The sequence below is a fragment of the Nannobrachium achirus genome, assembly GCF_963921795.1.
Source record: "Nannobrachium achirus genome assembly, chromosome: 16".
Classification (NCBI taxonomy): domain Eukaryota; kingdom Metazoa; phylum Chordata; class Actinopteri; order Myctophiformes; family Myctophidae; genus Nannobrachium; species Nannobrachium achirus.
Window position 1 is genome coordinate 9306020 of NC_137823.1, and position 16780 is coordinate 9322799.

At 41.3% G+C, this 16780-nt stretch overlaps 2 protein-coding genes across 3 annotated transcripts in view; both read right to left on the bottom strand.

The window, feature by feature from the left end:
- The window catches only part of LOC308300737 (uncharacterized protein), a 40168-nt gene extending 36350 nt beyond the window's left edge, over nt 1-3818 (bottom strand). For both annotated transcript variants that reach the window (XM_080744631.1, XM_080744632.1), the window contains exons 1-2: nt 3708-3818; nt 3155-3279 (exon numbers count right to left, since the gene is read on the bottom strand). In XM_080744631.1, the coding sequence (XP_080600757.1) occupies nt 3155-3266 (112 nt within the window). In that variant the 5' untranslated portion in view covers nt 3267-3279; nt 3708-3818. The remainder of the gene's footprint in view (nt 1-3154; nt 3280-3707) is intronic.
- LOC308300774 (caspase-8-like) lies at nt 3704-14977 on the bottom strand (the record flags this gene model as incomplete). Its single annotated transcript, XM_080744675.1, has 4 exons — nt 14856-14977; nt 5215-5269; nt 4929-5037; nt 3704-4296 (listed from the first exon to the last, which is right to left on the bottom strand). Exons 2-4 carry the CDS (start codon nt 5260-5262, stop codon nt 3704-3706), a joined length of 750 nt encoding a protein of 249 aa, XP_080600801.1. The 5' UTR covers nt 5263-5269; nt 14856-14977.
- Between the last annotated feature and the right edge of the window lie 1803 nt (nt 14978-16780).

Sequence of the window (16780 nt, forward strand, 5' to 3'; positions counted from 1 at the left end):
TTTGTTTCACGCAGGAAACACTTTTCATATTTGAAGGATGCCTGATCCGATGGAATGGGTTTCGTGTCTCTCCGACAATTTGAACCCTTTACGATTGCGAAAAAGACACGAAATTTGCACGCCACCAACACGATTACACATTCTTTCGGATAAAATACACTTATTCTGACTTACTTTTTGACGCTGAATCCAACAAACCCGGTCTCGTGTCTCTACGACACTCCTAACTCGAAAGGTCAAGGAAAAAGCCACTGTGATAATAATAATAGTTAAGTCGTACACGATAGGGAGTTCCAATAGAAAAATATAAGCCTCGTGTACAATATAGGCTCGAAGTACACGCGAGCGTACACGCCCCCATAGTTATAATGGGGCGTGTACGCTTGCAACAGGGTGTCGTGTACGGCACCTGTGCCGACTACAATTTCCCAATGGAGGGCAGCAGAGAGCCATTTGTTGAGATCTAATAGGCCCATCCACATGTTTTACAGATCTAATTGGCCCATCCACATGATTTGTAGATCTAATTCCATCAGCAGTTCCATACCATGATTTGTAGCTCTAAATCCATCACCTGTCACATCCACATGATTTGTAGATCTAATTCTAAAACCAGTCACATCCACATGATTTGTAGATCTAATTCTAAAACCAGTCACATCCACATGATTTGTAGATCTAAACCATACCACAATTTGTAGCTCTAAATCTATCACCTGTCACATCCACATGATTTGCAGATCTAATTCTAAAACCAGTCACATCCACATGATTTGTAGATCTAATTCTAAAACCATTCACATCCCCATGATTTGTAGATCTAATTCCCACCAGAGCCCATTATTATAGCCTTCCAGAGCCCAGCACAGCCCACCAGAGCCCAAAACAGCCCACCAGAGCCTGATAGAGTCCAGCACAGCCCAGCACATCCAAGTCCAGCACAGTGGGAGAATAGATTAGGGAAGTGGAGAGCTTAGATGGCTTCACTAGCCTACAGTAGGCTTGATCCGGCTATTATAGGCCAGACCAGGGTGCACAGGACTGCACCAGACTCCAGCAGTCTCCACCGGGCTGCTCAAGGCTCCCGCCAGTCCTGTAGCTCCTCGTTGATGTGATTATCCACTGTGTACACGGGCCCTAGTTTCTACATGCCTTAGTGTACACGGCCAATAGTTTTACATGAACATGTCTAGGCTATACTACAGTACTGCCCTGTATAGCCTACCAGAGCCCAGCACAGCCCACCAGAGCCCAAAACAGCCCACCAGAGCCTTTGTGACAGGTGATAGATTTAGAGCTACAAGTTATGGTATGGAACTGCCGATGGAATTAGATCTACAAATCATGGGGATGCGACTAGTTTTAGAATTAGATCTACAAATCATGTGGATGTGAAAGGTGATAGATTTAGAGCTACAACTTATGGTATGGATTAGATCTACAAATCATGGGGATTGGAATGGTTTTAGAATTAGATCTACAAATCATGTGGATGTGACTGGTTTGAGAATTAGATCTACAAATCATGTGGATGTGACAAGTGATGGATTTAGGGCTACAAATTATGGTATGGAACTGCCGTTGGATTTAGATCTACAAATCATGTGGATGCGAATGGTTTTAGAATTAGATCTACAAATCATGTGGATGTGACAGGTGATAGATTTAGAGCTACAAATTATGGTATGGAACTGCCGATGGAATTAGATCTACAAATCATGGGGATGCGACTAGTTTTAGAATTAGATCTACAAATCATGTGGATGTGACAGGTGATAGATTTAGAGCTACAAATTATGGTATGGATTAGATCTACAAATCATATGGATGTGAATGGTTTTAGAATTAGATCTACAAATCATGTGGATGTGACTGGTTTTAGAATTAGATCTACAAATCATGTGGATGTGACAGGTGATGGATTTAGAGCTACAAATCATGGTATGGAACTGCCGATGGAATTAGATCTACAAATCATGGGGATGTGAATGGTTTTAGAATTAGATCTACAAATCATGTGGATGTGACTGGTTTTAGAATTAGATCTGCAAATCATGTGGATGTGACAGGTGATGGATTTAGAGCTACAAATTATGGTATGGAACTGCCGATGGAATTAGATCTACAAATCATGGGGATGCGACTAGTTTTAGAATTAGATCTACAAATCATGTGGATGTGACAGGTGATAGATTTAGAGCTACAAATTGTGGTATGGTTTAGATCTACAAATCATGTGGATGTGACTGGTTTTAGAATTAGATCTACAAATCATGTGGATGTGACTGGTTTTAGAATTAGATCTACAAATCATGTGGATGTGACAGGTGATGGATTTAGAGCTACAAATCATGTGGATGTGACAGGTGATGGATTTAGAGCTACAAATTATGGTATGGAACTGCCGATGGAATTAGATCTACAAATCATGGGGATGCGACTAGTTTTAGAATTAGATCTACAAATCATGTGGATGTGACAGGTGATAGATTTAGAGCTACAAATTGTGGTATGGTTTAGATCTACAAATCATGTGGATGTGACTGGTTTTAGAATTAGATCTACAAATCATGTGGATGTGACTGGTTTTAGAATTAGATCTACAAATCATGTGGATGTGACAGGTGATGGATTTAGAGCTACAAATCATGGTATGGAACTGCTGATGGAATTAGATCTACAAATCATGTGGATGGGCCAATTAGATCTGTAAAACATGTGGATTGGCCTATTAGATCTCAACAAATGGCTCTCTGCTGCCCTCCATTGGGAAATTGTAGTCGGCACAGGTGCCGTACACGACACCCTGTTGCAAGCGTACACGCCCCATTATAACTATGGGGGCGTGTACGCTTGCGTGTACTTCGAGCCTATATTGTACACGAGGCTTATATTTGTCTATTGGAACTCCCTATCGTGTACGGCTTAACTATTGTTATTATTATTATTATTATTATTTTGGTGAACTACTCTTTTAAAGATTGACCAAATAGTCAATTAAAGAGGGAAAAGGTGTGTAAATAGCAGATCAAAAGCTCAAAAAGCATTGTGAGCCAGTAGATCTGGTATTTTCACAATATGTATCCATGGAACTGAGTCTATAATCGTCCCCAGTTTCTAATGCGTTAGGTAGTATCAGGCCACAGTAACAAACCTGCATAGACAGTCTCTGGCGCGAACACCAGATTCTTCCTGAGTGTGGTCTTAGCTTCAACCATCGGCCCCTTCTTGACCACGTCGTCATTGACCTTACAGAGAATGGTCATGAGGTCTTTACCTCTGTGACGCACACACGCACGCACGCACGCACGCACGCACGCACGCACGCACACACACACACACACACACACACACACACACACACACACACACACACACACACACACACACACACACACTTAGAACATTCCAACAACTTTAAACTAGTAGTACATGCAGCAATGAAGGCAAGTATGAAAATGTAAACATAATTATTGTTGATCAAGTTTGACTTAGCATTCCTTAGAAAGTGTGGGTTTAGTCATATGAACCTTCTCTTCAAGTCTCTTCCTATATCGCTTCAACTTGCAAGCCGAATACTATGGCCTTGAGCCAAATACGTGTAATTTTGGGGGTCCTTGACATGGAAAGGTTTGAGAACCACTCACATAAAAACACATGTTTTTTTTTCTTTTTTTTTTCAGTAGTTAGACATTTTTGACAGTTACCTGGGACAAAGCTCTCGTAGTCGTTTACACAGACACTGCACGAACCAGGCCCCGTTTATCGCGTGTCTCCTCGCCACATGATTCTCCACGGTGGCTATGGCGACCAGGATATCTGCCTTCGCCTCCACGACCATACAAGAAGGCACGCCGTCATCTTCTGCCTGCTTGACCCCCAGGCTGCCTGCTTGACCCCCAGGCTGACCCTCCATCTCTTTCTGGTAGGCTTCAATGAAGAACACCTTGGGCTTTTGGTTGAGGAGCGGGCATTTATCCCCACTGAACGTCGCAGTGATGTCATCGATGGAGAGGCGGCCCATGTCTGTCCCAAAGACGCCACCCTTGTCCCCGTGACTCATGATGCAGCAGACGAAGGCGTCTCCGTGCTGCGGAAGGTCGTCATCGTTGATATTGGTGTTGGTGAACTCGTCTCCGATCCATTCCCATATCATATCTTCCCTGTACCTCACTAGCTCACCGGGGTTCTCCAGAGACGACAGGAGTTTCAGAGTCACCTCCATTTGGATCTTGGTATGGTCTTTATACAGCAGCACTCTGAAGCCCAGCCAGCTGAATGTACGCGCCAAATCAACTACAGGGCAGGAAAACAAACAAACAAACAAACAAACAAGCAAACAAACACAACTCAATAGTTAGTTCAGCCTCCAAAGAAACACTACCATTAGAGCATAGCATTTACTTCTAATTTTTTGTGGTGAAGTTGGGGTGTTGGGGACGTCTGGTCACCCTAATCTTATGACCACTGTAGTCATGGGGGGGTGGGGGACAGTGAAGGACTTCTAAGAAAAAGACCATTGCGGCATCAAAAGTAATCAACAACCTACTATAAAACTGGTTCAAGGAGTAGTTCACCCAAAATATGACTTATTTCCTATCAATTATTGGCTCAGGAATGCAACAAAAACAAAAAACATCTCCATGAATTCAAGGCTTAATGGGATGTGTAATTGATCGGAAATTGTGAGCCAGTAGATCTGGTATTTTCACTATATGTATCCATGGAACTGAGTGAAACAGAATGTAATGCCTCAACTCCCACATTCCATCAGGGTGGGGGAGTGGGGTGGGGGGAGGTCCCAGTTCAAGTTGCTGGGTCGCGGCCTGAAAAGATTGAGAATCACTCCTGTGTAGATGACCAACATTACAAACAGCCAACAGTAAGAGCAGAGAGTAAGTGCCATGGCATCCAAAAAACATTCATACCAGCATCCTGGTTTGCTCCAGCTCTAGCTAGTTGAGATTTGTGAAAGTTCTCATTGTTCATGATCACGCAGAGTCCTGTAGGTTTGCTGGTCAACTTGTACTGATCATCCTGAAAAGCAGAAAAAGACAGATTTCAAGGTTTTGCACTTAATATACACAATGGTACACTACAATACATGCTCCAGAACTAACCAGACCACAGTTCATGCTACTCAATACCACCCCACCTGGTGGAGTCACGTTAAAGGGATAGTTCACCCCATCTAATCTTCTATCAATTACTTACCCCGTGGAGATTTGATCTCATGGATATTGTTTCTTTAGCTGTCATCATGGTGAACCTGAAGAGAGGAACAGTGTTAAAAAAATGAATGAATGAATGAATGAATGAATGTGTTTCTTACAGTTTGTCACGATTGTTAACACACAAAAATCTAAAATTCAGCACAATTTTCACAACCTTAACTTCATGTACCTATCGCTTGCCCCGATTTGGCACTACTTTACACTCTACGGAGCCCCTTAAGGGACGTGTATCGACTTTTTGTTTTTGAGCAACCAGTTTGTATTTTGGTGTTAGTTTTGTTTTTTCCAGGAACGTTTTTGTTTTTTTATGTATTGACTTTGTTTTGTTTTTTTTACTTTGTCTTTTTGAGGAACATTTTTGTAATTTGGTGTTATTGTCTTTTTTTTCAAAGTGGCAGTGCCACTTTGAAACACGCAGTGCGACTTCAAACACGCAGTGCGACTTCAAAGTCGCACTGCGTGTTTGAACACGCACTGCGTGTTTGAACACGCACTGCGTGTTTGAACTCGCACTGCGTGTTTGAAGTCGCACTGCGTGTTTGAAGTCGCAGTGCGTGTTGTTCAGACATTACTTGAGAAAGCTGTGGCCTGACCTGGCCGAGACACACCTGATTGCAGCTGTCAGCCAGGGGCGGGGTGAACGCGGCGGTGGGCGGGGTTAACGCGGCGGTTGAGCGACAGCGTTCACTCCGCCCCGCCGCGTTCACCCCGCCCCCTCCTGAGCTGGCTTGGGATACTTGATTCCACTTGCATGGCAGACCACTCATGTTAAACAAACGCTAGCTTCATTACGTTCAGGCCCAACGGAGAGCCTGGTGGCCCCGGGGGGTCCCTGGAGGTGGTCCCCGGGCAGTGGCGCTCGGAGGCCCGCCAGGCGCCGGCCAGAGTGGTCCACAGGCCCGGTTTTCGGGGCCTGGGGCCGGCCCTGGGGGTCCGCGGGGGTCCCCGGTGGTGTCATCGCGTGCGGGGCGGCGAGCCGGTCCCGTGGGTACAGAGGCCGAGGCCCAAACGGCGGTTGAGCAGGCGCCTTTAGCGTTTTCGAGCTTGGGTATCCGCTATAGATGCGGTGGACGGGCTGGGTTTGGCCGTTTCGGCCGGGTTTTTTCGGGCTGCGAGGGGGTCCGCGGGGGTCCCCGAGCGTGGGGGACCCCTCGGGGACCCCCTGGTCCCCATATTGGCCCCCATATTGGCCCCCATATTGACCGTAACCAGGCGAATATATTCTCTAGGAAAACACTTGAGTCAGACGGGAGTGCATGCAGGCTCTTGATTTTGTAAAACAGAGCTTCAAAGTACAAACAAATATAGATTCACATTTACTAAATTCTAACTTTCTCATATTTCAGTGCAAACAAGCAAGCCAGTTGGTAATGTTATATAAAACATAAGATACCAAGTACAAGTCAAGTTTGAACTGTGATTGACCATGCATGTAAAAGTTGTGAAGTGATTATTAACGTAGCCAGACGATTTTAATCCACGTAAAAGTCATGCACAAGTATTAACTATTAACGTAAGTCGGGAATAGTGAATTAATGATAAATTGCTATATCAACATGTAATTGTCTGAAATGTCTATTGATTTGGCACTCTATAAATATCCTGTTGTATGTAAATGAATAGATTATTCATTCACAAAAGAAAAAGGATGGAATGTGGTAGAAATATTTATAGTGTAACAAATGTATTACAAATGTGTAATATGTGTATGTGGTCTAAAGAATCTCACAAGGCTACTTACTCTTTTAGATGTACCTGCAGCTGTCAATCTAACAGCTGAGTTCTCTCCCCCACCTATGCTTGCTCTCTCACTCTGTCAGCAAATCTGTACCCTGTGTAACTATCTGTATGTTGTCTTTATCTTTAGTACACATCCTTATAAGAACATGTTTATAATAGCATCTCTGTCAGAATGGACTATAAGAACTGTATGAGAATGGTACAGGAGAGGCTTGTGCCCGGAGGGGCTGACAGGAGAGGCCAGGAGGCCTGCTCCTCAAAGGATCTACTACTGCTGTTACTCTGTTCAACTTCTGCCTCTTTGAATAAATCTTTGTCAACTCTTCAAATCCTTCATCCTTGTGGAACATTAATTAATTTCTATCATACTTGTATCTCTGATTTCTTTTGCGTAGGCAACACACACGTGTTATGCGTCGTAACAAGCCATCTATATAATTGGTTTTGAGAGGCTTATTGATGTAGGCTAAACAATAAACCTACAGTATTAGATCATATAGGTTTCCAGTTGTCAGAACGTGTCACTTAGTTGTAGCTCTGTTTTGGACCATTGCAGAAAGAGGGATAAATATAGCTGCAAGCAGCGATAAAGTGGCCAAGGCAGAAAAAGCAGGAAAGCAAAAAAGCATCAAGGGAAAGCAAAGAAGAAATCAAAGAAAAACTAGAAGCAGTGTTCTTCCGAACAGGTCTCCGGCAGGTCAGGTGTTTTTTTTGGCCTAGTGGTGACTATAATAGGCCAAAGTCAAAAGGGTACCACGTGTTCTTGGGCCTTTCACGGCAATCGGACGCTGCATGCAGGATTTGAGGCATTTTGTTCCAAAAATGGGTTTTGCAAAAATTGACCCGCTGGTGGCGCTATAACAGGCCAATGTGAGAAGGGTGGCATCTGTTCCTTGGCCTAGTGGGAATGTGCGTGCAAAATCTCACACAGCAGGCTGCGTTTGAGACATTTTGTTCAAAAAGGAGCAATCCTGCAAACCTTGGAATTCAATGTTAGCCAATTAGATAGAATATATTGGACAAATCTGTCATGATTACATCACTGTAGAGATACTGTGTGCCCATTTGTGTGATTATCGGATAAAATCTGAAGGAGTAATATCGAAGAATGCGTTTTCGGCCTTCTGGTGGCGCTGTAAATGACAGAGACTCTGCCGATTTTACACAAATCGGCATAGTTATTGGTAAAAGCACAAATTGACCTCTACACAACATGTATGCAAAAGACTATATGCAACAGACATAAAATAGTTCCAAAGAACTCCTCAAGGTTTTAACTCAATATCTTTTTGATTTTCCAACTTTTTCATTAGTTGTCTTTGTTGAAGAGTTGGTCATCAGGTTGTAAACCTTCAAAACAGAGGGTTAACAACCTAGCCATTTTCAGGCATGTCTTTTAAATCACAATGTTTTCAAATAATACAGGTAGTAAACTTCTTCAAATAAAGTTTTTAAACATTAAGTATTGTGAAGTCTGAACCCAAACCAGCACACGGAAACAGTTCTCAAGGTGAAAACGCAATAAGCGTTGTTTTATTCAATGGGGCGTTCCCCTAAAACATGAAATAAAGTTCTTCCCAAAACTGGGGCTTTTAACTCAAAACATGCTTCTTTCCAGAACTTAACAAACAGGGGTTACATTCGAAACACATGTTTCACAGTATGCCGTTGCTTCCATTAACACATGCCATTTCTCTTCCAAGATTCAGATGCAGCTCCTAATTTGCCTACAATGGGAACAGATAGAACCACCATTAGCAATGTGGCAAAATACAGAGCAAACGTGCGACAGAGGAGAACATAGTGGAGTTTTGCTTACTGCTCGATGGAAGAGTCCCTTCGAGAGCCATGCAGCTACACAGTGAAGCAGAGCTCGGTGGTTAAGAGCAAAAACATTTGGATTGCCTGACTCGGAGAAGCTGTGTTGCGGCCAGGTGCTGACAAATCAAACTGATTGCAACAAGCAGCCATCTTAGCTGCTGCATTCTGGGAAATGTAGTTTTTTCTGAAAACCAAACAAAGCCATCAGTTAGATTCAGTTCACATGCAAAAAACAGGGCCTGGATATAAAAAAGAAAAAGAAAAATCAACTAATCAGCCGATCTACAAAAGTTAAAACAAAATAAAGTCAACAGATCTGCTGATTTGGAGGTTGTGATTTGCCATCCAATTTGCGTGATTTTAGGCCAAAATCTGTAGGAGCAGCGTTGATTTTTTTTTTTGCAAGAATCGGCCTCATGGTGGCGCTGGAGGGCCATATGAGAAATCAGGCAGCCAAGGAGTGTGAGCAAAGTTTGGCATGGATAGGGGCAATGGTAGCGGAGATATGAATAGGGCAAAAGTATGATGTCACACGGACAGAGTGACAGCCGGTGGAGGTTTCGATAGTAACTGCGACCTAACAGTCGCAATAATACTCACATCTCTTTAGTTAAATGCTTACATTAAAGAAAGAGATGAGGCCACACCCCAAACAATAGTGGACACAGGCAATCCTCCACAACTAAACACTCCTGACAATATAAAACACATTCTCACTGTAAACCATAGAACCAAAATAACACAGTAAAACGGTAAAAGAGACTATACAAAACACAAGCAAACAGTCTTACCGGTTAACAGAGCAGCACACAGCCTCCTCAACTCAGCATTGTTTTGCTCAAACTGTTCTGTTCAGATGGATTCAATCGGCCGACGCCCAACAAGCAACCATCTTAGCTGCTGCATTCTGGGAAATGTAGTTTTTCTGAAAACCAAACAATTAGATTCAGTTCACAGGCAAAACAACTAAAACAAAAAAAATCAACTAATCAGCCGATCTACAAGCTTAAAACAAAATAAAGTCGACAAATCTGCTGATCTACAAGCTTGCCATTGAACTCAAAACACATCAATAATCAACTTAGCAGCTTATCTATTTATCTTCCAGCCAGCCTAGGTGGGGGAGGGAGAGAAAAATGAGGTGAGCTTCAGAATAATTACAGTTGAGCCACAAGGTAGAGAATAGGTGTTCAATCCGCCCGTTCCACACAGTTCAGAATAATGAACTCACTTACACTGCCTTTCTTTGGATCCAAAGAAGCAATCTGGGAGCTGGTACTGATTGTCAGCTGATTGTCAGCTGGGCTTCAGGTGTGAGGCTGAGCTTCCCCTGCATGGTTTGAAACAATAAATGAATAAATGAATGCACTCAAACATCATTACTTTATAAAGAAACTCAGTCATTACTTCAAAATCAAATCAGATAATTCAAAACAAACTCAATACATTCACTTAAGTGAATAATCAAAACTCAAGCAGTGGATCTGCATTTGTTTGCACTGCTAGCATTTTAGCACAATGAGGAAATCCCATGCCTTTTTGCTAGATCAAACTAGCCAAACCAACCATTCAAGCCATTGACAATAAACCATCGCAACTCACCACTGAGTAGATGGGCACAGAATGTAGAATTGTAGTCAGCAACCAGCAGCATGCGGCTTCCAAACAAATTGAGAGGGGGCGGAGTGGCAACAACTCAACCACTATTTATACCCTTGCTTAAGAAGGTTGCCATGTTTGGTTGGGTTGCCATGTTTGGATGCAATACCAGGATTTTCACGGCAGAATTTTATGAAATGCATTTTAAATGCGTGAGGTAAGGCTTGAACAGGGGACCTCTGGAATGATAGACAAAGACCATACCAGGTGAACTATGCACAGCTCTTCACAGTGAGAAAATATTACTTTAAATGTTTGTTTTAGAAGCAGAAGAATAATTTGCATAAAACCGCAATATGCATTGAATTATTAAAAAAGCATGTTTCAATTTTTAAAAAATCCGATGTGACAGATCTTTCGATATCGGTCCAAAGTTCATGTAAAAAAAGTTCTGTGCACGTGACGCGAAAGTTCCGGAATAAAAGCGGGTTTAAGTGTTTTACAAACTGCTCAAAATGGCGGAAAATCTAAGGGCGGAGCTTACTTAACAAAGACACAGATGTCTTCCGCTTGAGTCAAGGCGCGCGTGTAAGCAAGTTGCATGTCTTCAAACGAAACGAGGCATGACTTAAGCCCCTTTAAAGTTTGAGTTTTCAAACGCTTCGTATAGCGCCCCCCTTTGGCCAATTGGAGTAAGATTGCTTTCAGTGATATTTGGACTAACCCTCTACATATTTGCCAAATGCCATGAACGTGTCACTTTGCATGTATGATTTAGAGGCAGAAGAATAATTTGCATGAAACGGCATTATACAGTGAATTATTAAAAAATAATGTTTCGCTTTAAAAGAAATCCGGCCGCTGTGCGATGACCGTATTGGTCCAAAGTTCATGTAAAAAAAGTTTTGCGCACGTTACGCGAAAATCCCAGGAGGAGATAGATTTTGACTGTTTTTCATATAATTCAAAATTGTGGGAGAGGTAAAGGTCAGAGGTCAAAAGTCAGAGTGTAAAAGTTGTTCGGCATGAGGAGACGCATAAGTGTATACAGGTTTCATGGCTGGATCTGAAACAGAGCATGAGCTTTACCTGTTCAAAGTTGGAATTTTTCAAAGGCTTCCAACAGCGCCACCCTTTGGCCGATTGTTGCGAGCTTCGCGTTTTAGCCGTTTGGCATAGTCCTCTGCCATACTGCCGAGTTTTGTAAAAAGCGACTGCACGGTCTAGCCGCTAGAGAAAAAGTGGCGGAAGAATAATAATAATGGGAAAGTCCAATATCAATAAGTGGCCATTTGCCACTTCGTGGCCTTGGCCACTAATGATAATGATGAAAAGGGTACACTCTGCGAACAGACATACTGTACTGCATACACTACAGTCTGCGTTACTTCAGTGGAGACATAATGGAAAGCCCACCTATCTGTTAAGAGCCAACGTGAGTACATTTTCATGCCTTTCCTGAAACTGTTAGTTAAAGCCATAATGCAAGGCTACTGCATGATTTTGAAAAGGGGATGTCCATCCATGGTGCATAGGACATCGTGCTTGATTTGATGTATTCCCAAACAGGGTCTGGCTTTATGTGAGCCTGTGCCTACAGCTCAGCCGCACTTAAGACGCAAAGGAGCCTAAATGAATGCAGTCTACTATTTTGATAAACATTTCAAGGTCAAGGTTGATGATACAGTAATCTCTAGCAAGGGAGAAATTACCTATTTTGGCTGTATTCTTGACAAATACCTGTCTGGGGATAGCATGGCAAACAATGATGAATAAATCAAAGAACAAGATTCCAGGGCAGAATTTCCACTTTTGTCAACAAAAGGGCCCTCGGGACTCTTGCTGGGGCCCGCATTCAGTCCCACTTTGACTACGCTTGCACCTCCTGGTACTCCAACATCAAAAAGCCACTAAAGACTAAGCTCCAAACCTCCCAAAACAAACTGATTCAACTACTTCTCGATCTGGAGCCCAGGACCCTGGTTTCTCCCACACATTTTGCTAGCCTAAGATGGCTCAGCATTGAAGACAGGGTTAAACAACTAAAAATGTGAATGAATTTCAAATGAGTCAATGCAAATCTGCCCTCAATCCCCTCAGTACCCGCTTAAAAAAGTTAGTGACACCCACACAGCCACAACACCAGAGGGAGCGTGCACAACGATCTGAAAATACAAATCCATAAGACAAATATGGGTAAATTCAAATTCTATTTCTATTCTATCAAAGACACCAGGAGCTTCCAGCCAGCAAATTGGTACTGTGGGAGCCAACACACGGGCACCGGCCGCGAGGACGTCCCACAAAAACATACGTGGACATACTCAAGGAAGACGTAGGGACACAGAACACCAATGAGCTGGCCAGATGTATGGAGAACCGAGATGACTGGAAACAACGATGGAGGGCTCGTCTGAGGACGACCTAGATAGATTTGGGGAATATGTTTTTGGCAAATCTGCCAGACACCACAGACACAACCCGGAAATAAGCTGCGGTTTATGACAAAAATAATGCATTTTAAAAAGATGGTTCCATAAGGGGCTTGGTTTAGAGTTAAGCCTCTCTGTCTGTGCCGTTAACTTCGTGTCACTACCAGGCTTTATAATAATCTATGGTTTTACTGACTGAAGTAAAGATGGAAAGAGATTCAAAGATGTAGAGCAGCAGTATTTAATAGTAGAACATAGGAGCAGAACAGTGGTGGTATGTAGAATAACAAAAGAATGATACCAGCACAAATTATAACATTTACGGCACATTTCAGCACAAATCCAGTACTAAAGAATAACACAATTTTTATTATGTTTTCATCATATGGGGTGCCAAAGCTCTGTGATGTTAGCAGCACTAGCGTTTCCGGGCTGGGAGCTTGCAGCAATAAGCCAGGCTCCAGCCTTCAAAATAAAATTGTGGTAAATAATGTTTTTTTTTTGTAAAAGACACAATGTATATAATAAAATGCATGAATGATGTATGTCTCTATACTAGTGTACTTCTAAATGTCCTCAAACATTTTCCAGGTTCTTTCAGATTGAAATTCATGGAATGCAACCTATTAAAAGCCACTTAACATAACTAATTACATTCCAATTACATTCGTTCTACTGTAATCCCATAGAAGAGCTATCAATTGGCTGTTGATACACAACACCTGGCCTAGTTACTATTACTAATTACCTTAAAGGTATATTCAGTGATTGTATTTCATTCAAATAAAAATATAATTGGTATAATTTCTACATTAAAGGGCCACTTCACCTCTGGGACAACCCTATCTTATTTTATTGTTGTTTGGGACACGATCAACACAATCCTAGTTATTTTTTGTGTTCAGTCTGTGTTTTGAGATATTTTAGTATTTCAGCATGTACTAGTGATGCATTTTGCATCATATGATGCAAAACGCATCACTGATGCTGCAAAATGCATCACTACATAAGCATGGCTAAAGGGCCATCCACACTGAGCACTATAACTATAAAAAATATAGTTTTAAAACTTTGTTCTATACCAACAATCTAACTACTAAAGTAACCTTTCAGTGCACCTTACATACAAATGGTAATGTTTTCTTTTCCAGTGAAAGTGTGCACTGTTTAATTGCACTAATTGAACAGTTTTGCATGATTTGTTTGAATAATGTTTGCTATTATTAGTGTACACACACACACACACACACACACACACACACACACACACACACACAGTAAATTGATAAAAACTGTGATTATTAAACTAAAGTAACCCCACCAAATGGTAATGTCTTCCTTTCCAGTGAAAGTGCACACTGTTATTAGAGCAATGAGTATCCTAATTAAAGGGTATATTCTTTAAAAACCTTGTCTGTATTCTTTTATTCTCTGCTAAGCCAGAGAGGTGTATATGTTTTCTTAAATCATGATCAAATGGGCAGTACAATAGAAAGTTGGTCTCATCCTCCACTACCCAGGTGCGTGTGTCCAAAGTGCCGACGCAAAGAGCCGTCTCCTGTCCAGCCAGCGCCCAATTTGTAACCCAGAGAACAGCATTTAGGCTATCCATTTAGATTTTCTTATGCTATTAAAACGTTTCTTTTTTAAACTAAAACATAGTTTGAGTTGAATGTGTTTAAATGCTTAACTTATATTCTAAATGTGCATATCATGTGCAAATTAGTCGATTTTTCAATGGCTTCAGGGGTACTCTTATTCTGAACAGATCGGCCACCGGAAGTCTTATTGCTGATAGCTTAGTGCTGCTCACTTCAAATAGGCGGGTGATCTTCCGTGCTCAGGAAACATTCCAAAATCACAAAAAGACTTCTCATTCTTATCCTGGTTAGATAAAGAAACAACTACAACTTGATTTTAACCAGACAAAAAAAAAAAAAAAAAGGAAATAAAAGTTTTACTGGACAGTAGTTTCACTTTTTTAGACTTTTAGTTAACAGAGTTAATAGTTGAAATAAGGTCTACTTACTCGCCTACCCGCTTCGCTATTCTTTAAAGACACTTGATCTTGTTCAGCTCAAATGTCTTCTCCTCCTCAGCTCGAGGGTTTAAAAAAACGTGAAATAAAAGTAAACATCGTCGTCATTATGTTCTTTCTTGTCTCTCTCTAGAATCAGAATCCAACGACTCAAAGGTTGCTGAACTTTTCCGGGCAGGGCATGGGCCAATAGGAGAGCAGCGTCGTGGTTGTAGTTTTCTTTCAGTGGAGCCAACCTATAACTCTATGGAGCCAACGCTCCAAACGAACTACAACCAACCATAGAGTTATAATAAGAAGACTACAACAGACCAAGCCCCCCGGAAACACTGACTGAACAGTGTACTTAATCTGGATGCTCCTGAGCAACTTGAAATTAGTAGGTGCTGGTGCGGCCGTTCTATCTCTAGATTGTGGAGTGTGGATCCTTATTGGCATCCTTTAAAATCGCCCTGACACTTACAGGCGGCAGCCCTCCCCTGGCCCTGACCCTTCTTTGTTTTTACCTAGTACTGTGTGTGTGTGTGTGTGTGTGTGTGTGTGTGTGTGTGTGTGTGTGTGTGTGTGTGTGTGTGTGTGTGTGTATATATATATATATATATATATAGGCCTATCTACTGCATAGTACTGTGTTCTATCCGTCATTCAATGTTTATAATTTCCTGTGTAAATATTAAGCCAAGTGCTTTTCTAGGATCTCCTTTTAGTTGACCTTGTACCAGTGAACTGTACCGTCATGAAACTGTACCCTTGCCTTTCCTATGCAAACTTCTAATAAAGTCTTCAATAGATCTTTAGTAAACAGACCACAAAACTGTCTACAACTTATCGTCTACAACAGATGCCCACAACACAAGCCCGCAACACGAACACTATTTTAATTAACTTGTTTCAAAGTAACAGACATACTGCTGAGATTAATGTGATATTGATAGATTTATAGAGTGGTTTAAACATACAATGGATCCTCACTGATGTTGTAGTTTTAGTGTTAGTGTTGTGCCACCAGATGGCAGCACCACTCTACCACACACAGACAGGCCTACATTAGTCCTATAATGCAACCCATAATGTGACTGTGAGTGTGATATCAAATGAAAACCTTTTCTTTTTTTTTTATTATTATTTTTTTGTATTTTAGGATATTAAAGAGTAAAAAACATACCACCAATTATAATCATCATCTGTACGTTTTTCCCCCTTCTCTACGGATTAAGTGGATATACAGAATATAGAATATAAGATTGGGTTAGAGTTTAGACTTATGTTATATGTTCCACTTCCAATAACCACTACATTATGATCATTTATGTGGCCCCAATCATAGTCAAATATATTTTCTTAAAAAGAAAACTCAGTTCCAAGTAGGGCATGCTATAGAGATACCTCTAAAAAAAATAGATAGCACCCCTAATCACCACAGATTTTTTTAATTGATTGATAGATTGAATACTTTATTAGAAGTTTGCATAAGAAAAAAGTAGGACAGTACAGTTCATGTGTAAAGGTCTCCTAAAATGATTTAAACCACAAGAATGATTTTGGGCTGTTTAAATTGTGGTCCCTTTGTACTCAATCCATAAAAGACTGATAGCACCCCAAATCATTGGGAAAACCTCACACTGGACTTCAAGCTACTCTGACTTCAGAAAGTTGACATTTCTCTATTATAAATCCTTGTTTAGAGGTGGTCTCAATATTCAAATATTTTGAGATATATGGAATTTTGGTTTTCCAGAATAACAATCTACATAAAAACTAAAACGTTTTGAATATCTCACTTTAGGTGTATCTAGAATAAAAGTTTTAGATTTTGAATTATATTACAGCTATTACAGAAGAAAATGATTTGTTCTGCTGTTTTAGAAGGATCTGTAGGCTGTAGGCTATGTTACATCACAGAGGTCTTCAACAGG